Source organism: Panthera leo, chromosome A2, assembly GCF_018350215.1.
Source record: "Panthera leo isolate Ple1 chromosome A2, P.leo_Ple1_pat1.1, whole genome shotgun sequence".
Classification (NCBI taxonomy): domain Eukaryota; kingdom Metazoa; phylum Chordata; class Mammalia; order Carnivora; family Felidae; genus Panthera; species Panthera leo.
This window is the reverse complement of record NC_056680.1, coordinates 151,133,485-151,156,407: the sequence shown is the minus strand read 5'-3', so window position 1 is coordinate 151,156,407 and position 22,923 is coordinate 151,133,485. Positions and strand designations below refer to the sequence as shown.

The 22,923-nt window shown below is 40.9% G+C and overlaps 1 protein-coding gene across 2 annotated transcripts in view; it reads left to right on the top strand.

The window, feature by feature from the left end:
- DGKI (diacylglycerol kinase iota) overlaps positions 1-22,923 on the top strand; it is a 444,548-nt gene that overhangs the window by 343,124 nt on the left and 78,501 nt on the right. For both annotated transcript variants that reach the window (XM_042927643.1, XM_042927642.1), the window contains 4 exons: positions 13,570-13,639; positions 15,716-15,756; positions 16,677-16,804; positions 18,858-18,980. In XM_042927643.1, the coding sequence (XP_042783577.1) occupies positions 13,570-13,639; positions 15,716-15,756; positions 16,677-16,804; positions 18,858-18,980 (362 nt within the window). The remainder of the gene's footprint in view (positions 1-13,569; positions 13,640-15,715; positions 15,757-16,676; positions 16,805-18,857; positions 18,981-22,923) is intronic.

Sequence of the window (22,923 nt, the reverse complement as noted above, 5' to 3'; positions counted from 1 at the left end):
GGCAGCTTAAGTGAGAGAGACTGTTGGAATTAACATGGCCAGAGAGTAGGGAGAGGGTGGTGAGGAAATTTCCTGAGTGGAACAAAGGAGAGCTGGTTAAGGGAAGGAGTTGGGGGAAGATGAATGTACATGTTTGCTTGGGATCTTGGGCAGTCAGGAGGAGGAGGAGTGAGTGAGTGAGAGGGGTGGTGAATAGAGAGTTCTGTTTTAGCCACACTGATTTTGTTATGCCCATTAGATCCAAGAAGTTTGGGTGTGTAGGAAATTAGATGTATACATTTTAAAGCTCAAAAAATTCAGGCCTGGAAATAGAAATTTGCACATTGTTAGGAAATGGATGGTATTTAAATGATGAGGCTGGAGGACATCACCCAGGGAGAGTTTAGATAAAGAGGAGGGCTTGAAGTCATAACACCATGTACTAATGGGTCGAAGGTGATATCGTGAAAGCCAGGAGTGAAATATGTTTTAGAGAAAGAGGAAATGGTGAATTGTGTCATTGCTGCTGAGAGGCTGAGATGAAGGAGACTGGATTCTAAAATACTCTGAGGATGTGTAGAAAAACCATGGGATAGAGGTGCTGTTAGCTTTTTTTTTTTTTTAATGTTTATTCATTTTGCAGGAGAGCGAGGGTGCAAGTGGGGGAAGGGCAGAGAGCGAGAATCCCAAGCAGGATCCATGCTATCAGCTCAGAGCCTTTTGTAGGGCTCGATCCCATGACCATGAGATCACAACCAGAGCCAAAATCAAGGCACGCTATGATGCTTAACCAACTGAGCCACCCAGGCACCCTGGGGTGCTATTAGTGTTAAGAAGAAAGTGACCAAACCAACTGGCAGGAAATGATTAAACTGGCAGGTAATATTTTTTAAGATTTTTTTTTTTAAGTTTATTTTCAAAGAGACAGGGACAGTGTGAGCAGGAGAGGGGCAGAGAGTGAGGGAGACACAGAATCCCAAGCAGGCTCCGTGCTGCTGCCAGCCCAGAGCCCAACGCAGGGCTTGAACTCATGAAACCGTGAGATCATGACCTGAGCTGAAACCAAGGGTTGGATGCCTAACCAACTAAGCTGCCCGGGCGCCCCTAAATATTTGTTTCCTAATGCAGAAACTGATCATGTCAGACTCTGTAGTCTGTCTTGGTGTAGGGGTGTGGGGGGTGATGTAAGAGAGAGAGACCTGTCAGAATGTCTTAAATGCTTTGAAATGGACTTTTTTGTGGATGAGATGGCACTAAATAAACTTGGAGAATTAACTGTGACAGAATGAATAAATGCAAGTAAGTTAAATAAAAAAAACAACTTCAGAAATTCCTATCAGCTCACTAATGGGCAGTTGGCATTTTAGCTGTTTTCTAAGGCTAGGAAAAATTCAACAGAAAGCACAGCATTCTGTATGAGTATGAGTGCCCAAGTCACCTTATTAGCGAGGCATATGGCAGTTCCTAGCCATTTAGGCATGTCATTGCTTTGGTTTCTTCTTTTACTAAATTCAGAGTGAATTGCCAACAAAGCACGAAGGCTCAAAAATGACACCTTGTATTAACCTAACAAGGCATTATGGGTTATCCAAGAATGTGCTGGATATTTATAGCCTGCTGAAAATCCCTGCCTGCACTGTCTCTGAGGCCCAAATACAAAGCCCCTCCATCTTAATGGCATCTCTTGTAACCTGTAACTCATAAGTTAGACAAGCAAAATGCACGGTGCTGGCAGATTCAGGATATTCCTGAGCTTCACAGATAAAGGAGAAGTCAGAGAGAAATTGAACTCTGCCTACCTAGTTGATAGAAATGCCTCTTGAGGCCACCTGACTATGAGATAATTCCTTCTCTGCTGCCGCCCTGGTCTTCACATATCCCATTTTAACCCCCAAGTCATTAAGCGAAGGAGCAGAAGTGGACGCAACTGTTCCACTGATTCTCAACAAGGGGGAGATTTTGCTCCTTTCTATGGGACATTTGGCAGTTTGGACATTTTTGTGTGTCACATTTAGGAGAGGTGATGCTGCTGGAGTCTGTTGAGTAAAGGCCAGGGATGCTGCTAAACATGTTACAATGCACAGGACAGCCGTTCACACAGCAAGGAATTATCTGTCCCCCTACTGTCAGCAGTGAGGGCCTTGAGAAGCTCTGAGTCATTCTAATGGCTCTCAGGACATGACTGGGGACCACAGGCAGATGTAAGTCCTAGATGAGAAGAGGAAAAGAAAAAGGAGCAGGAAGAGAAAAAATAGTGCAGGAAAACAGAGGCATCTGTGGATATGGCAGAGAAGAATAAACAGAGAACCATGGGTAATAGAACCAGGAACAGTTAGGGTTTTTTATAGACACTTAGTTTCCCATTTCCCCTGGGTAGTGCTCCATGAGGTACTGATGTAGTTGCCACACAGGAGCGTGCCTTCCAAAATATTATGAGCTAACAATTTGAGCTGTAAAAAAAAAATACAATAGGATTCAAAAGCAGCTGCAAAAAAGGAATCCATCCAGGTGATTCTTCTTAAGAATTAATTTACTTAGGGGCACCTGGATGGTTCAATGGGTTAAATGTCCAACTTCAGCTCAGGTCATGATCTCATAGTTCAGGAGTTTGAGCCCCACATGGGGCTCTGTGCTAATGGCTCCAAGACTGGAGCCTGCTTCAGATTCTGTGACTCCTCTCTCTCTGCCCCTCCCCTGCTCGCTCTCTCTCTCTTTCTCTCTCTCTCTCTCCCCCCCCTCCCTCTCTGTCTCAAGAAGAAATAAACATTTTAAAAAAGGATCTAAAATATTTTTAAAAAGAATTAATTTCCTTAAAACTAACACCAGAATGGCTGGAATATTTCAAAATAGATGGAACATTTTTAGAAAGTTCTTTCATCCTTTAGAAATGTCTGTCACTTCCATAAGAAAAAACTCTTGGTCAGATCTGAGTCTGTATCAATTTGTTCATCCTCTGATCCTTTTCCCCCACTTTACATAACTACGTGATCTTCTGGGAGATAGATCTATATATGCCATCGGAGGCTATCCTAGACAGACAGCCCTGCTCACAAATACTTGATCTGTTTCTCCTCTCTTCATATTGACTATCCTTATTCATCTCTCTCCTTTCTCTGAAGCCTCTTTCTCCTTAATTTGTTTTCTGGATTTTAGAAGTCTTTCAATGGATGGGTTAAAACAAGTTTAAAGGAGTCGTCCTGGGAATTAATTTATCTTGTCTTAGAGAAGGACAGGGGCTAGCTAGGAACTTAGTATTGTTCCTTCAAGCTAGATCAAAGCTGTCAGCGATGGATCAAATGAAGAATTAAAATAAGACTTGCCTGGGGCCAGGTCTGTTGCAAGTGAAGGCAATACTGCTAATGACACATGCACACAGTAGTTGTTGTGAATAGAGGACTTTCTCACACGGAAGGGCTCTTAAAAATGTTTGAATATCTCTCATTGTCATCTTCTACTACCATCATTATTTCTTCATTTTTCAAAGCTACTTTTGGAAATGGGCATCCCATTTCTATTTCTGCTGCTGTAGGAGCTATAGTAAAGTAGGTTTGAGGAGGAAAGTCGCTTATTTTTTAATTTTTAAAAAATTTATTTTGAGAGAGAGAGAGCATGAGTAGGGGAGAGGCGGAGAGACAGGAATAGAGAGAATGCTCTGCTCTGTCAGCACAGAGCCCAAAGTGGGGCTCTAACGCGTGAACCATGAGATCATGACCTGCGCTTAAATCAAGAGTCAGGTGCTTAACCGACTGAGCCACCCAGGCGCCCTGAAGAGAAAGAGTTTTGAAAGATAAAAATAATAGTAGCAAGTCTATTAATTGGGATTATAGTTGGATGGAGATGTTTAAACATGTGTTTGTAATCCCTCATGGATCTGTTCACCGAGGATGAAGAGAGATGTTTATACAACTTGGTGATGAATGGAGAAAAAAAAAATGAATAGATGGGTTGGGCTGGAAGATGATCAATGTAAAAGTAAAGTGGTTATTGACTGGACATTATTGAATAAAGCAAGGATTCCCAGCCCAAAGGGACTTCTGGTTTGCCTCTTTGCCCCTTCCATCTTCCCTAAGTTGTATGAAAGGAAAAAAACATTCCTTCACAGGGAAAGTATAGTTAAATGCTAGGTGAATACTGCCTAATTGAATTAACTACTGGAGTGTGTAACGGGGCTGCTGTGCCTTCATTAAATTATGCGCGCATCAGCTATGAGTAATTGAATGTAAATTAAGGGCAAGTTTGCCATATGCGTGCCAAATAGCGGTTCAGATAATTTCCTTATCAATTACATGTAATTGATGCCAGTTGACTTTCAAAAATATATATGTATGAGAAATAACAGGTTTACTTTTGTGCACGTGGCTGTATTTTTAGCATGAGAAACTGGTTTGCCATTAGCATACATACATTTAGCATACATACATTTAGCATACATACATGCTAATGTATGCCATTAGCATACATTTAAAAAATTCATATTATCAGGGATTGTTTTGAAATGAATCTGTTAATATTATTCATTGAAGGAGCATGCAATTTTAGGAGATTATTACACTTAAAACAGAGAGGAGCGTGGGATGTCCAGGGCTACACGATGCAGCCTGCGTTACAAGACAAGGACAGTCGTATTCCTTTACATCACACCATTTATATGAAGAAAATACCAGAACATAAAATGAGCAAGTATCTTATCTCTTTGATGAATCGAAGATTTGATGATGTCGTTTGAGAGGACTGAAGAGACTAGAAGCCCTGAATTAGCACCAGAAGCATCGGTGGCATTGTCAGGTTCATCATGTGAATCTCCCGTGCAGTGTTGCTACATTCACACAATTGCATTTCTTAACTGGCTACAGCCAGATTGCTTTCGAAAGGTGCATGTTTTTAAGCTCGTTCTTGCTTCTATCAGAAATTGAGTCTCTTTACATTTATTTTCGTGCGCAGCATTCACAAAGCCAACATCTTCCCGGCCACTCTTGTTTAGTGATGTGGATGTTGCCGTGTTCACCCTAGAGGGTCCATGAAGCCCAGGTCTGCCCTCGGGGCCGATATTCGCCCTCCTGTGAGGGGCTGTTTTGTTTTTCTCACTTCCCCTTTCCAGCTCCAGTCTGACTTATAGTCTGCACTGCACCGTTGGTCACCCTCCTGCCGCCCCTAAATCCAGGATTCCCTAATGCCAGGGCCACCTGCTCTACCTGTGTGCCAGGCCCAGTGTGAGGATACGGTGAGCTGTTGACGTGATATGAGGTACATCCCCCGCAACGTGTTAGCGATACCAGTTAATTTCAAACAAAATTATCTCAAATTCAATATTACCTCCATACTATCACTTGTATTTTGATTCTCTCTCCTTTTTTTTTTTTTTTTTTTTTTTTTTTTTTGAGTAGGAGAGAAAGGGATGTAGATAGACAAGATGTAGGAATTATCTGAATTGTGGTCACCTAGTCACGAATGTGGTCCGTCAGTAGTGAAGAACGTCCGCGTAGGAAGAAGTTTATGGACCCTGGCTTTAAGTTACTGTGAATTATTTGTCAATAATCATCTCTTTATTCCTGCTCCAATTTTAATCCATCCACATAGGCATTGGTCTTTGATACTAATGTCCTCAAGGTATTCCTCTTTGACTTCCATTAGCTACTTGAGTAGTGAAGTCTGACAGATTTTATGATCTTGGCTTATCTTAATTTTCCGATTATGTATAATTCTAGACTTCTCTTTGGTTTTTAAATCTCCACTCAAAGTAGACCTTAGGACCACACCTTTCTAGTGTGCACCTTTTGGTACCTTTCTGCAAGTTTATACAAACACAGGCATACCTGGATACATATTTGGTTTTTCTCTTTTTGATAAAAATGGATTTACCTTCTTTGTACTTATTTTTAATAGTAATATACCGTGGAGATTATGCTTTGCTAATAAATGAAGCTCTAACTCAGTTTTTAAAACTACTACTCCATTCCATGGTATGTATTAACACTGTCTCTCTGGATAGAAATTTAGGTTATATACAGTTTTTGCCATTGTTTTTCTAAACAAAATTGCAGTAAGCATAGTTGTGCAGATTTGAAAATAAAGTTGTAACAGAAGTGATAATCATGTCACATGCTAAACAACCTGTTAATATTGGTCATTCCTATGGAGTTGAGAATTGCAACCAGGTAACTCTTACAGCAAACTTCTCTTACACTATGTAATCATAATGTCACTTACATGAATTTGTTTCAGTTTCTCCTCTCTGGATTGTGGTTCACTGTACTCATTGATTGCCATATTTAGGTGGGATTCTTAAGCACATGGAAACGTGGGGATGGAAAGTGCCCAAACAATGTGACCAGAGAATTTGAGAGAGGAAGAATTCTGAGTTACCAGGCAGTGAACTCTGATAAGAAATACAGATTAGTTTGACAGTTAAGGAAGGCTGAAACTATGAAAAATCCTTCAATGCCATTTGATCATTTCAAATTTCTTCATGTTTTTGCTTGAGCTGAGTCAAAAAACAACTTCTCTCAAACTTGACCTGCATAAATTCCACCCACCCCTCAAAACCCCCAGTAATTCCTCTAGAAGCCGTAAAACTAAGTATATAAGACCATGAGCTTTGAAGTACAAGAGGCCTGTGTTTGAATCGCACCACTAAATAGCTGGGTAATTCTGAGAGTTTACTTAAATTCTCAGAGCTACCGCTCATTTACAGCTCACTTTTAGGTAATGGAGAGGAAGTTCAGGAAGAGTAGTGGGGATAGGGGCGTCTGGGTGGCTAAGTTGGTTAAGGCTCTGACTTTGTCTCAGATCATGATCTCACGGTTCATGAGGTTGAGCCCTGTGTCAGGCTCTGTGCTGACAGCCCAGAGCCTGGAGCCTGTTTCGGATTCTGTGTCTCCCTCTCTCTCTGCCCTCCCCCGCTCACGTTCTGTCTCTCTCTCTCAAACATAAATAAACATTTAAAAAATTAAAAAAAAAAGAGAGTAGTGGGGCTAGATGCTAGGAGAAGTGGACAGGGGCTAGATCATACAGCCTTCTTAATGACACACTGGACGTGCCCCAAGAACATGACTTAAAATCAGCCTACCGAATGCGACAGTAGCCTAATATTCCTAAATGAACTCTGTGGAAGTGGCCAGGGAACCCTAAAACCAAGAGGATGGTTCTGTGAATTTGATATAATCTCTCCCATACATATATACTTCTAAGGGGAAATGTTTCCAAATATAGACTATTAAGTAGATACAACAACATAAAAAGATTGGTGGTCTAGGTTTTATTCAGTACAGAGCCACCAAGGAATACAGAAGTAGAGTTATGTTGATGTAAAACTCTCCAAAGTGAAAAAAGAACATACTGTAAAAGGAGGAAAGGAAGGAAAGTTTACCAGTCACCAAATGGTTACTCACTGAGTAGTTGACGGTTGAGATTATTGTTTCATATCCTTTAGTGACAGACGACGGGCGAGGAGTCAGGGCAGGGGCAGTAGGTGGAGGGCTTCAAGTAGCAGGAAGGATTGAAGGACGTCAAGAGCCAACAACATTCTGCTCTGTTTGACATCATGGCCCCATGTGAGTGGCCCGTATGATTCGGGACTGTGCCTCTCAGCACGTCTTCGCTATATGTCAGCGTATGGCTACCTAGGACCAAAGACTGTTAGCCCCACATTTCAGACCTGAAAGGAAAGGGCCTTCTCAAATGTGAGCTGAGCCTTCCATTTGCTTTCCCTGTTAATATCTTCTGCGATCTTTATTACCAGGCTCCTGTTCTTTGGGCAGCCGACTCAAAATCCGCTTCCCAAAATCGGTGGCTTTTGACAGTATCTAGGAAATAAAATCACACTTAAAATAGCCGTGTCTTGAAAAAAAAAGGTGTTGGAATCTGGCAATGCAGACATATAGCTACTCCAAAAACTGAAATGAGAAGGTGACTTGGGGGCATCCAGGCTGCTTCTCAGGGCAGTGGTCACCCTCGGGAGACACAATCCATGCTTTGTTCATCTTTGTGGCCCTCACATCACATGCCTTGCACTTCATTAGCTTTAATAAATAAAAACTAAAAAAATCAAATAGGGATAAGAGTAATATAGAGCCGTGTGACCCCTGACAGTCCAAATCAGTGAATGAAAAGATAACAATTTTGGTGAAACTAAGTGAATATCAGACACAGTTACTATTGAATGGGGAAAGGGCGGTAAAGAGAAGTGTTCTGAAAAATATTGCTGTTGGTGACAGAAGACATTCAGGGTTAAAGACGATACTGTGTATTTAAGACAATTTATAGCTTCTAATACTGTGAAAAGAGGTGCTGGGTCGCTGATAAATAAAAGCCCTGCAAGCAGCAAACCAAAATAGCATGATTTCAGCCCCCGTTTGATGTCGTTCTTTTTTGCGTGTCTTCTCATACATATCTGTTCGATTTCTGTTCTTGAAAATCCACATTCCGAGCACAAATACATTTATGGATAAAACAATTTTGTGCTGGTGTAGCATCATCTGAATGATCTGGTCTGAGATGTGGTTTGTGTTCCATGAGCCCCAAAGGTGATTAAAGGTCAGAATGGTGTTTAGGTTAAAAAAAAAAAAAAAAAGTCCCAGCTGCCCCAATATTACTTCTGTAGCATAATAATATCAGCCTATCAACATGTGCCGGCCAGTGGGTTAAGCATTTTACATATCCTTTCATCTGTTTCTTAGAACTCTTTACAGTATATACTTGGGTAGCCATTTTACAAATGAGGTATCTAAGGTACAGAATAGATAGGAAATCTCATAGTTAGTAGGTGGTAAAGTCCAGGATTGTCATGTGCACAGGCTGGTGCTCTTGGCCACCAGAATTCCACTGCCTCTGGGCTTGCTATTTGAGGCTGGATCCTGGGCCATTGATTGTACTATTAATTGCTTCTCAATCATACATCTACCTTTCCTAAACACCTCAAGGGCAGAAACACTTTCGTTGTCTCATTTCTTAGTCTGATGATGTCATCCTACAAAAATGAGTTTTCCACCCCACCACTATGCCTGTTGACTTAACTTTTCGATATTAAGAATTTATAGTGTGATTATCTTTACTGCTGTCTTTAGGATTTTATTACTCAAGGGTGGCCAGTGAAAAATCCCTGGTAGTCTATGGATGAGATTCAACATAAGGAGTTTCCTTACCCAAGGTACCTCTCCCTCCTGAGTTCCACTTACAAAATTTTGACATAATTGACATAATTCACAAGGTCAGCTAAAAATGGACCTGTTGGGGAAGACAGTTTCCATTAAATCTAAATGTAATGTAATCACACAACAAACAGTCTTGTAATGATGGCAACCCCAGGTCTGAAAAACTACCCCTCAAGTACCAAATCCAGCCTGCTGCCTGTTTTTCTTTTGTAGCCTGTGAATTAAGAATGGCTTTTAGACATTTAAATGCCTGGAAAAACCCGAAGGAATATTTCATGATTCATACAAATGAACATAAATTAAATTTCAGTGTCCACAAATAAACTCGTATCAGAACACATACGTACACACAAGATCAGTTTCCCAAAGCAGACTTCTCACTAAAAGTAGCTTTTTGCTCAGTTTTTCAACTCAAGTGGAATACAACAACCTCAGCCACCACCAGATTTCCTGTCCCTAGCCTGCTCTTTACCTCCCGTTTTCCCTCCGGTCGTTTAGATGTCCTAGCGCTCAGTTGTGTTGAGTGGCTAGATTTCTTTGTACCTTATTTTATAGATTATTGGTATATTTTGTGGGTGTGCTTTAATTTTGTTCAATCTGCCACATCAAAACATCATTTTAACACTGATTTCAAGTAATTTCCAACTTTTAGGGTTGTGATGCAAGTGAGACCTTTCATCTGTATGTATCTATACATGTGGACTACATTAGATCCAAGGGGAAATTTTTGTTGAGACTTGATGGCTTTTATGTATCTTTTTGACATGTTAAATTTTGAAATAAGAGTTTAATTGCATTGCATTATAAATCCTTCCCAGAATGAGGTAGATAGTAATTGCATTTTTACTTTGGAATTCAAATGCCTTTTAACATAGGACCTCATTATATTAATAATCGTCTCTTTAAGAGCTCACGATTTTTTATTTCGAACAAGGTTGAAAGAGCTTTACAAAAGGAGGGAGAGGATGCAAACCTAGTTCAGGGGAGCTATGTCAGAGAAGTTAGGGCTTTCCTGCACTCCTCTAACCACCTTCTAAGAAAGGCTGCTGTTTAATATGCAGGTGACCAGGAAAGTATCCAATTATTGTTCAATGACATTTTTTTCCGTGAGATTTTGGGATTCCAGGTCACTCTGATAATCTGTAGAAAGCAGTGAAAAATGCACATACACACAGACACACTGAATTTAGCATAAAATTTCAGGGAGTTAAGGATTGTTGAATTTACTTGAAGAGCCATTTGAACCTATTTAAAATATTTGAAAGATCTCTATCCTCTGGCAGCCAATGTGTTTTCACAGGGCAAACTGGTAACATTCTCTTTAAATGGAACTTCCTTAAGGGATTTGAGTTGTAGCAAATGCTTGTGAATCAAGGCATAGAGAAAAGAAATGAACAGAAAATACATAAAATAAATAGTTAAGCACCTGTATAAAACTCCCAAGACACAGACATTCCTACCTAAAAAGGTGCACAGCTATACCAATATTGCTTCACCTGCGTGTGGGAAGCTGGTCACGTGGCTGAGGCAATAGATCAGTCTGCATTTTAGTAACCTAGACTAAATAATATACAATATTCTCCAATTGGAATACTCCAGCAATAACACTATCCATCTTTAGGTTTTTAAAATGATAAATCCAGCATTTCTGTGTTCTTTCAGAGTACATTTTTCCCGAGGGAAATGTGATTGTGTGTGTGTGTGTGTGTGTGTGTGTGTGTGTGTGTGTTGCTCTCCCTGTAGCAAGCACATTTGACATCCAGTTTCAGAAACTGTCCTTGGTGTCTAAGCCATGTTTATCTCTAGCAAAAACAGCCATGCTTCTGTTTAATATCTTTGCCTAGTAGCTTTCATAGTTGTCACTAAATATTTCAAGCCACATTTAAATTTCTTGGCTCATTACATGTCACACCAAACTGACATGTTGGTAACCTTACATGTTCTATAAAAATATATTAAGAACGTTAAGTTTCTGTCAAGCAATATATCACATGTGTCAAAATGTAATTCTCAAAATGATACACACAATTCTCGTACAAATAGGCACTGAGCACGTGTCAAGATTTCATTTGGGGCAATCAGCAAAGCCAGTTCAGAAAAGAGATAAATATCTCTGTATCCACAGCTCCATATATATCCATATCGATATATATTTATAGCTGTACCAATTCTATATACATACATATAAATTTTGGTATTACACCTGAGACCAATGTTTTCTTTATCAAGTTATTAACTTAACTTGCAGAATCCACTCATATTAAAAATTCCATATACCCAAGACTTCTAATAATAAAATGGATCCCTCTTGTTAGGCCTGTGCTTTTAAACCTTTAATGTATATCACTTTCACCTGAAAGATTGCTGGCTTCCACTCCCAGAATTTCTGTAACTCTAGGTGGTGCCAGGGAATTTGTGTTTCTAACAAGTTTCCAGTGGCTGCTGCTGTTCCACAGTTCACACTTTGAGAACCGCTGATCCAAGCATAGGCTTTGCCTGAGGATCAAGTGAGGCCTCAGGGACTGTTGGTCAAAACCCCAAGGAAATCAGTGCAACCTCCGATTGGTTCTCTTATTGTCCCTCTTACATTATCCCCATTTCCTTCTCCTGCCCCGCTCAGTGCACACCAGATCATCCACACCCAGCTGCACCCCAGGGATGCTCCCTATATTGGAGCATCTCAAATCCTAATGTGGGTCAAACTCCCAATGCCTTCTCCACAGAGATCTAGCCTCCCTCCTCATTTGTCCTATTTCTGTCAGTGATTTCAATTTCATGATGAGCCAGGGATAGAATGCTCCAAATCATGTATTGTAAACTAGAATGTGCTTTTTATTTTTAAATTATCATTGACAAGAGTTTCTCTTAGGGAAGATTTTTAGTGTTTGAAAGTTTGGAATCATAAAGAGATAATCCCTTCTGCTTTCAATCTGCCAGTTCCCTAGTCTGTTCCTCTGTGATGTGGCCTTAATTCCTTGTAAGAAATAAAAGCTTCAGAGATATTCAGAAGCTTGGGAACTGACAGTGGTATTAAATCAGGAAGGATGCTGGCCCTGGTGATCTCTTGGTGAGGAAGGATGCTAGTCCTGGTGATCCCTCCTGGTGAAGGGCAGCTTTCAAAGAATGTCTCATCAGAAGCTAGCCTTCTAGAGATTGGGCCAAAATGGTTAAGAGGTAGCTGGAGGCAGGAATTACTAAAAGCATGAGTCAGGAGTTTGGCAGGGCAAGGAAGGAAAGATGAATTTTCAAAAGCTATAACAGGGTCATTTAAGGGAATTTGTTTTGGAGAGGGGGAACCATTGAAAGCAGAAAAGTTAGTGAATTTCTGGGTAGCGGAGAGGGTTTCATTAAGAATACAGAACTAAGTTCGAAAGGAAAGAAGAAGGTAATCTGGAGAGTAGATGAAGTGGTTAGCTTTGAACAGGAAACAAATCTTTTTGTCTAAGCCTAGAGGGAAGAATATGGTTCTCAGATGGCCTTGAGATCACACCTGAGAGGGAGGGAGGACCAGGCATCTGAGAAAGCGAGAAAGCTGGAGAATGCCAAGGTGGATGAGTATGTCGTTGGCTAAGTCAGTGTTGGACAGATCATATTGTCATCAGCCAGCCTGGTAAAACTTTTTTCCTCCTTGTCCACTACTCTGCAGTCAGGTTCAGCGGGATAAGGCTGAGGTAATAATGGCCTCAACATATGCATTGATTTTCTTTGCTTTCATGCAGACAAATTGTCCTGTGTAACAGATGCTACTCTAGTTACAAGGAGATTCAATACTGCATATGGATGGCCTCTTGTGTTTCTTAGATGCTAGAAGTCCATTCTCACCAGGAGATGAGGCTCAATTCTTCCCCATTTTGTTACATGCGTAACCCAAGTGTAAATGGCAGCCAGCTGCCGCTAGTTCCTCAGTTTCACAAAGGGAAGGAAATTCCCTAAAGGAGGTAAATGTCCCCAGTTATATCACTTACGGATGCTTAACAGAACAGTTGAAAACTTCTTGCGTGGTTTTTAAAATGGTTTTGACGTTTACTTTATTTTTGAGAGAGAGACAGAGACAGAACACGAGTGGGGGAGAGGCAGAGAGAGAGACACACACAGAATCGGAAGCAGGCTCCAGGCTCCGAGCTGCTAGCACAGAGCCTGACGCGGGGCTCGAACCCACGAACCGTGAGATCATGACCTGAGCTGAAGTCGGATGCTTAACCGACTGAGCCACCCAGGCGCCCCTTCCTGGATGTTTAATGTGAGAGTTGTTTTAAAGGTTCTATTGAAGTAATTTATTTCAAAGCAGAGCCTCTCTTTCTAGTAAAAATATGATTTGGTCTCTCACCAGTATTTGGTTTAAGACAGGATGCTCACTCCTACAAGTAGTTGATATGATACAGTGGTTAAATCCCTCAGGTTATTCATATGGAGTCAGGAGGATATATGTGTCTCTTTCCAGGACCACGAAACCTCCTTTCCCAGGGCGCTCTCAGCCCAGAGACTTTCCCCGCGGTGGTGCTTTCTAGATGGTGAGTGTTTCTATATTTCATGGAGTGGTGGGATGGTGGAAGCAGCAGGACAATGCGTTGATAGATGGAGTGGCTGGACCCTAGTTTTCCAAGGGATTATTCAGAAACCCTTCACGTGGCCCTACAGGGTTGGCATTTGCATCCCAAACGATGTGTTGCCACACACTTTCCTGAAGTCATTTTTCTCAAAGAAAATTGGTGAGCTTGGGCTGAACTTCACAGCATGACATTTCCCTCTCAGTGGCCGCCCCCCCCCCCCCCGCCGCCTTTTTCCAAAAACATGTTGAATGCTTATCTTAAATTCAGACCAGTAGATGGATCCAGTACATAGGTACTAATTCCTCTGTTGTTTGCTTATGGTGGAACTTCCATATATTTTCATTAGCCATCATTTCAGTAAGATGTATACATTTTTACAAAAATGTAGAAATTCTCTGTTGCATTCAGATCTGTGCCTCTGAGCATGACCTATTGAATGCATATTATTTTTGTTATTTACCGATCAGTTAATGGGTCCATTTTACATCGCAAGCATCACTTACTCCCTAGATGCTGCTTAACCGTGCTTTTCTATCCAGTTACCCGTATAACAGTACACTTCCTGCTTACAGCGTATCTACTACCCAGTATCTCTCTTGTCTGTGTAGACATGTGTTTTTCACTGTAGACATTTCTTTAGTAGATCTGTATATGCATCAGAGAGGATATAAATGTGGACAAGAGTGTGACAGGATGTGTGAGTGATCTAACCCGTGTGAAGCATGACATAGGTTTTCATTAATAGCTTGTCAGCTGCCTCTGAAGATAATTTCTACTACTTCTCCTCCAGCTCCTTTATTCCCTTGTGATGAGAAGCACAATCATTTGTTTTTCCTGAATCTACAAACAACTTATATTTGAGAAAATTTTGAAAATGTCTGTGAATTGTTCTATATCCAGTCTATTCCATATACATTCTTAGATGAAATTACAAGTGTGGGTGGTAGTGTTAACCCAGATATTAGTTAAATTCCATAGATAAAAATCCTTTAAAAAGTGATCGCATTCATGGTTACAAAGAACAAAGTAAAGCAAGTCCTTCTCAGATAGATTTTACTCCCCTGTTGCTTTTAGGGGGCAGCAACCATGATTATCTTGTTTCTTAGCTCATTTCCTTTGGAGAGAAGCTACTCATTAAATATTTATGATTTTGAATGGTTATTTGCATTTTGAGTTATTCCCTTGAGTACTCTGTACTTTGCAGAAAATCTATTTATAATATATAGAATCTGTTAGATAGATTTAGGTGAGGAGGAACATAATTCTTTGGAGTATTAAGAATAATCAGAATAGTTTCTAGAAACCCAAAGTTTGCAAGTTTTTCCCTCAAACCACAGATGCAGCCCAGTCCCTTTTAGGAATGGTTAAATAATTATTTTTACTGTTTTGGCTTTCTTTAGACATGGCTTAGGGGACTCGGTCTTGAAGTGAAATGAATCCTTTAATACCAGATGTGGTCCCTGGCTCAGCATCTTCAAGATTTTTTTCAAAATGAGAACCGCTTCCTTGGAAAGTCTGGCTACTGAACATTTTTTCCCTCCTAACTTCATTTACTTAATAAATACGTACCGAGTCTCAGCTCTGTTTAAGGTCTTGTGCTAATGTCTGGAGACATAAAAAAGTCAATGAAACACAGACCTTTAAAGAGGCAGATATCTCATAGTTATTTGTGAAGATAGTTTCTGTAAGAAGTATAAACACAATGTAAATATGCATAAAGGCAGGAACAAAGAATTCTGTCTGGGGTAGGGAGGATGGGATTGAGGAATGTTTCACAGAGGAGGCAGCACATAAGTTGGTCCTTAAGAGACAAGTAAGATTAGCGGTGGGGGAAGAGGGGAGGAGACGGAACGGGGGAAGGGCATAGCAGTAGTAGAGACGTGGAAATCCTGTTTTTCTAAATAGATTTAGGAACTGGCTGGTGGTCCGGCATGGTTGGAATATAAAGCTTTTGAGTGGCATAATGGCAGAGAAGGTTGTACATCTGATGCCAGGTCACAGGACTCTGAATGCTGTGTACATTTTTTTTTTTCCTAGCAACTTCTGCTGATCGCTTTTACCGAATAGACAGATCTCAGGTAAGCTTTCTTGAGCCTATCTGTGAAAGCGAAAAACTCCCACATAAATATACTTTACTGGTGGCTAATCTTAGAATTTTTTATAATGTAAACACTAAAACATTTACAAATCCTGGAATGGTACTCATGGACTGAGCTATGAGCTTTTTATTTGTCTTCACACGTTTTGTGATTTGTGGACTCAAGATGATGTTGCTTGACCTTGCGAACGAGTACAGAAAATAACTAGGCTTGTAGATATTATCACCAGCCTGAACTCCAAATTTTCTCTCACACAGCTACTTTTACTACTTCCTAGCCCAATTTTATGGCATTTTAAATTTATTTTAGTTAGCAAGCTTGACACCTCAAGTGTATGTTCATGCTACCTACTTGCAGCTCATCAATTCCCAGAGTTCCATAATGAGACAAAAAAATGCTTGGGCCCAATGGTAATAAGTGTTCCCACTGTCCAAATTCTCCTGAAAAAATAAAAGAAGGAGAAGAAAATGCAGCATGGAATCCAGTGATACAATCAGTTGTTAATCATGCCACTTGGCTTTGGCCAGGTCCTGGGGATCCAGGTTCAGCTTATTGCACAACTCATGCTGGACCAAGCTGCATGTGGGGTGTTGCTTCTTTGATGATATTTGGGAAGAAGAGGCAAGACCATCCTTGGTGGTACCTGACAGGATCCTGGTCAAGTAGGAACCCCAAACCAAGAGGGATTCAGCTTTTCCCCTCACCAGCCTCTTGCTACAGTGTTGCTTCAGGGACGGATGTCCACTGATTGGACCTCTGAAAACACAGTGTGGTTGTTTGATACGTCATAGACTTCCATTATATCCTCATGACCAAGAATGCTTTGTTCTGTTACTTATCGGATGACAGGTTTGAGTGTCCTGTCCATCATCTGACAGACTTCTTTTTTCTTGCTTAAGGAACATTTGCACTTTGTGATGGAGATTTCCCAAGATGAGATTTTTATTCTGGACCCCGATATGGTATTGTCACAGCAGGCAGGGACGCCTCCCGGAATGCCCGACCTGGTGGTGGAGCAAGCCTCAGGGTGAGTGTGCTGCTTCTTTGGCGATGTGGTGGTGAGGGGAGGCTGGCCACAGGGTGGCATCCGTGTCTGACTTCGCTTTGCACTTGACATGTCTAATGACCTCAAACTATTTTAAAATAGAGGTTTTCTTGTTGGGTTTCATTAGAGTGTTCCATGGCTGGTCTGTATTATGCATAGGTGTGTAGAACTACCCTTGCCCACCACAATTTGCACCACATTTGAGCCTTCTTTATTCACCACATGCACACTTTTTACCAAACTATGAAATACTAGTGTTTGCATTTGTGTGCGTACATCTATAATGCTTGTATGATCCAAATGAAAATGGGCGCAGGTGGTTTGACGGTTATTTTTCTCCTCCGCCTCTTCCTCCTCCCCCCTTTTTTGGGCTATATCCAGGCAGCCTGAGACCTATCGATTGTATAACAATAGTTATGATGCATCAGGCACTTACTATGAGCCACATGCTGTCCTCAATGCCTTTCTTAAATCCCTACCACCACTTTCTAGTGACCTAATCATCAGAAGGACTCTGTGCTTATTTCCTGATGTGTAAAATGGAAATAAAACCTGCTCATAGAATTGTTTGAAAATTAAATAAGTTGATACATGTGAAGTATTGAGGATGGTTCTTGAAACTTGGTAGACACTCATTAAATATGATGTTATTGAAATAATCGTCATCATCACCATCATGCCACAATGCCCTGCAGATCTGGTACTATCATTATCCTAAACCCTTAGATAACAAAATTGAGGCTTAGAGGGTTTTTGTAACTTTGCCAGTATTGCACAGAAAATAAATGGCAAAATTGAGATTCGGTCACAGGTTTTATTGCTAACGTGCATGCATGGAACCACCAAGATATTGTTAATATTTCTAGCGTACTTCAGCAATTCCAAAATATTTATTTATAGAGCTCTTTATGTGCCAGAACTAGTGTAAGCACGTAGGAAACAACAGAGCAGAAATAAAAATTTGAAAAATCTCTGCCCTTGCAAAGAATGAACTTCAACAACGTGCTGGTACATGGAGGCCAAATAGTTAAAATAAGAATTTCCCTGGAAAGCACACACACATGCACTCAACTAGCATTTGCATGTTGTGTACACACACACACACACACACACACACACACAAACACAAGATGCTTAATAAGCAGACAAGTTACTCCCCTGCCCTAATTCATTTGACCGTTGCTGTTATTTCTGAGTATCGTCCACTCTGCCAGGGACAGCTGATACCAGTGGGATGTATCAAGGCAAGGGAAGACAGAAGTGGCAGGAAAGGGCAGGTGTACAGCCGTGTTAGGAAGCCAGAGCCAGTGGTATCAGATACACGTCCCTGGGTGTCCCCCAAGGGGCTAGAGATGCCCATCTCCACGGTGCCTATACTGTAAATCCAGCCTGTCAGCTGTGGGGAAAGCAAGTGAGGAGATGCTGGGTCCTCCTGCAGTAGCAGTGGGCACTAGAGTCTCAGTGTCCTGTCATCCACCCGTCCTGATCTAGGCCACAGTCTTCAGTCTGGTAGAGTGAACCAATTCTGCCATGCCCACCCCGGTCTTGGCCTTCTCAGTCATTCTCTCAATGTCAGATAACGGCTGAAAGAAATGGCTTAGTCCTCGTCTGGGCCTCTCTGTTAGCCTTACCTCCAAAAACAAAGGAGCCTGAAAATCCACCAGAACTTGAATCAGTGTTGCCCCTCCGGAAATGAACTAGGACAGGAAAGCCGTGAAACAGGGTGGGCTTTGTTCTTTCCTAATTTGCATTTCTACATCAGGCTCTATTTTTTCTTCCTTGACGTCACATTTAAAATTCCTTATTCTTGAAATGCAATTTTCTCGTCTGTAAAGAGGGCAGAAACATACAGAATAGTTCAAGACGGTTGAGAAAATGAAATAATAGATGTGAAGAAGTAACTAGTAAATACCCAATCAAGAGGCCTCTCCCATCTCCTGTTGAGAGGAGAATCCTCTTGAGGAAGAGCAGAGCGAATCCTGTGGCTGAGTTTGAGTTTGAGTGCCTAAATGCCTGGTGCCCTTCTTCCCCCCAGAGTGGCAGACTGGTGGAACCCTGCCCTACGGAAACGCATGCTGAGCGACAGCGGGCTGGGAATGATAACTCCGCATTATGAAGACTCAGATTTGAGGGACCTCAGCCACTCCCGCGTGCTACAGTAAGGGCTCTCTCTCCTTTCTTTCCCTGCCCGCCCCTGTGATGGCTGGGAGGGATTACTGGCTGTCTCAACAGTGGCAACGGTTCTCTTTTCCTTGGTGCTTCTCCTGTCCCCGGTGCCAACCTGTGCTCCCACCTTTAGTCACTATGCTGACTTGTCCCACCCCCAAGCTCCCGATGGAGCTTTGCTTCCCGTTTCTGTAGCTCCTGAGCCACACTGAGACCTGGCACGTGTGTCTATAAATACTCTGAACCTCACCAGTGTTTGCTTTACTGCAGTCCGGGGTGTACTAGGTGTTCCTGTGTTTGCACGTCACGAAGACATGCATGAGAGAGGTCATGAGCAGATTGGAAGTGGTGTATACGTTCTTCATTTGTGTGAACGGTTCCACTTGCTGTGATGACGCTCATTCGTTTGTTTCCAGTCCTGAGCCTCTGGGGGTGTGCTCTGTGTAGCATAGCCAGGTGGTTGTGTTGGCCAACGTGGAGCTGCTCAAGGCTGTGGTTTGAGAGTCTCTGGGCAAACGATGCAGCATTTGTTCATAGATTGAGAGCGGTAGGTGTGCTTTCTTCTGGGGTCTCATCACGGCCAGAAAGGAGGGTGAGTGTTGGAGTTTTGCGACAGTGTTGGCACATTTATGTCTGGGGAGCCTTTTCTCCCTGTCTTACCTCCTTGCAGGAAGAGATTAACGGACACGGTCTTTGACGCCTGAGGACAGTCACCCCACTTCAGGGGTTGTGCGAATTTGCTGCAATTCATGATTAGGCTGGTTTCCAATCCTATCCAAGATCCTAATTGAATAGGGACAATGGCCGTGTTACCATGTAGTCTTACAAACATTTTTACCAAGTAAAGAGAGTAAGATTCTTAGAAGCCTAGGGTTCAGTGAAGAGGGATTGTTTCTGAAGGAAGACCGCAACCACTTTGGTATGACACAGGGGGAAAAAGTGAGAAATCTGGAACTAATTACTTCACTGGTGAAGGTTCGACTCAGACATCCCAGGGGCAAAAGGCGACTCCGTTTTCATTGCTTCTCTGTACTACCTCTTTTGTTGTGTGAAGAGCAGAAAGGAAAACATGAATCACTATGGATTTTCCTTTTTAATCAAACCATATAGTTAGGTTTTGATCACATTTTAATTGCTTACAACTCAGCGTATTTTTCCATTTCTTTTTTATATGGAATTGAGGCTTGCGAACCACAATGAGTCAGCTATCCATTGATGGAGAAAAACGTGGCCATGTAGCTGCAGGCAGATTTATTTGAAAATTAGAGGTTATTTAGCCACAGAAATAGAAACTATGCCTCGACAAACCAGATGAATATCGTAGTTGTTCTTATATACAGGCTGTTTCCAAAAAAGTAGAGTATATACTCACTCTCACTCTGGTTTCCTATACCCTGATTTTTCTATATGGAATATATTAAACTATGTACCTTGATATGTGAAGTGATTGTTCCTAAGATAGTAAATGTTCTTCCCAAATCAAAAATAAACGTACCACTTTATATAATAGCCAAGTTCTTAAAGCCCTGTACAAAAGTCAACTCTTATTCGTTATTCGGGTTATATTATCCTTTCAGAGATTTCTCTTAATTTTTTTATTGATCTTCACTTGGCTGCTGCCATTTGTTCTGGTCGTTTATGTGACCTGAGCTCTCCAGTGCACGAGAGCAGCTAACTGTAAATTTTTTTTTTCTGCCGAATCACCCGGAAAGCAAAGCCATATTCAGACACTCACCCCTAGCCTTTGAGTCTGTCTAACTGAACCTCCAAACATGGAGCAGACACAAGTTATCACTCCTGGGTTCCCTCTGCATCTCTGACTCACAGAATATAGGAGCAGAACAAAAATGGTTGTTTTAAATCACTAAAAAAAAGGTAAATCCTGTACCTTACCCGATTTTGCCTATTCATTCTTTAAATTTTTTGTTATTCTTATGTCCATTAATTCCTTAGGAAGAACATCTCTTTATTTCCTTCATAGATCATCTCTGATGCAAAGAAGTATAATTGCAGTTATAGAATAATTCAATTATATAATACATAGATATTATATACCATGTTAGTAATAGTTGGTATTGATAGAATGTCGTCTTCTTGCTTTGTGCCACAGCTAAATTATCTTCAATTCTTTTTTTATTTTTATTTATTTTTATTTTTTTATTTAACGTTTATTTATTTTTGAGACAGAGACAGACAGAGCATGAATGGGGGAGGGTCAGAGAGAGGGAGACACAGAATCTGAAACAGGCTCCGGGCTCTGAGCTGTCAGCACAGGGGCCCGACGCGGGGCTCGAACTCACAGACCGCGAGATCGTGACCTGAGCCGAAGTCGGCGCTCAACCAACTGAGCCACCCAGGCGCCCCTCTTCAATTCTTTTTTTAAAAGTTTATTTATTTATTTTGAAAGACAGAGAGAGTGTTGGGGAGGGGCAGACAGAGGTAGAGAGAGAATCCCAAGCAGGCTCTATGTTGTCAGTGTAGAGCCCAGTGCAGGGTTCTAGCTCACGAACCCTGAGATCATGACCTGAGCCCAAATCAGGAGTCAGACGCTCAAGGACTGAGTCACCTGGGGGCCCCTGTCTTTAGTTCTTCTAATGCCTTTTAAATCTTGCCATTGCTTAACAGATAAGTAAACTGAGGCTTAAGGAGATTAAAAGATTCATCTTGGTGGGGCACCTGGGTGGCTCAGGCCTTTGAGTGTGGAAATTGAATGGAAATTGTGGTTTAAGTCAGGTTGGCTAGACTTCTGACTTCATGCTTTTTCTGACCATACTATACTATCTTCCCCAAGGGCTGGTGCAAAGGCATTGCGCCCAGAGCCCCGTGGCCCAAGAAAGGTTTATTTTGGTCTCTACATATGCAAATATACATAGGTAAATAGTCTCCCTATGTAGAGTTTTTCACTTTATATGTATTATTATTATTATATATATATATATATATATATATATTATTATTATATGTATTTAGCTCAAATTAACCCAGAAGTAAATATGGTTGAGAATGAATTTTAAAGCAATTTTATTGCATTTATTTATTTATTTATTTATTTATTTATTTAATATAAGGAGATTCTTTAAAAAAATTTTTTTTAATGTTTATTTTATTTTATTTTATTTTTTTTTGAGAGAGAGAGAAACAGAGCACAAGCAGGGGAGGGGCAGAGAGAGACAGAAACACAGAATTGGATGCAGGCTTCAGACTCTGAGCTGTCAGCACAGAGCCTGACATGGGACTCGAATTTGTGAGCGGTGAGATCCTGACCTGAGCCAAGGTCAGATGCTTAACCGACTGAGCCACCCAGGTGCCCCTGTTTTATTGCTTTTAAAAAAGATTGCAATTTTAAAAAATGACAGACTTACATTTAAAAAATAATTAAATATATATTACATTTGCCTCAATCTAAATAAGTATAAAAATTATATGAAAGGTACTCATGTGGCAAAGAGCCTGAAATGTTATGTTGTTGTATGTTATTATTTTCATTAGGTCTTTCAGTCCACAAACAATATACAGTAGCATTAAGGCATATATTGTTTTATTGACTTTTTTGTTTGTATTATCTTTTCACTTTTCATTACCTGTATTTTACAATGCATACACTTTTCACACTTGCCATTTCATTCAATGTCCTGTTTTCAAAATTTGTTCATGTTGATACATGTGGTTTTTGATTAACTTTATTTAATATAGAATATTGCATCATGAATATCCCATAACTTATTTCTCCATTTTGGTAGTGATTTCTAATATTGTATTATTTAAACAATGCAGTGAATATCCTGCAGCATGTGTCCTGTGTGCCAGGGTGTATGTGTGTATGCAGTTTCAACTTGGCTTGATGTTTCTATGAGGAATATTAAAAATAAGTATGGAAAAAAAGTCCTGAGGAATTATTGTAATATTTTGGATACAACTGACATCTGTTGCTTTCA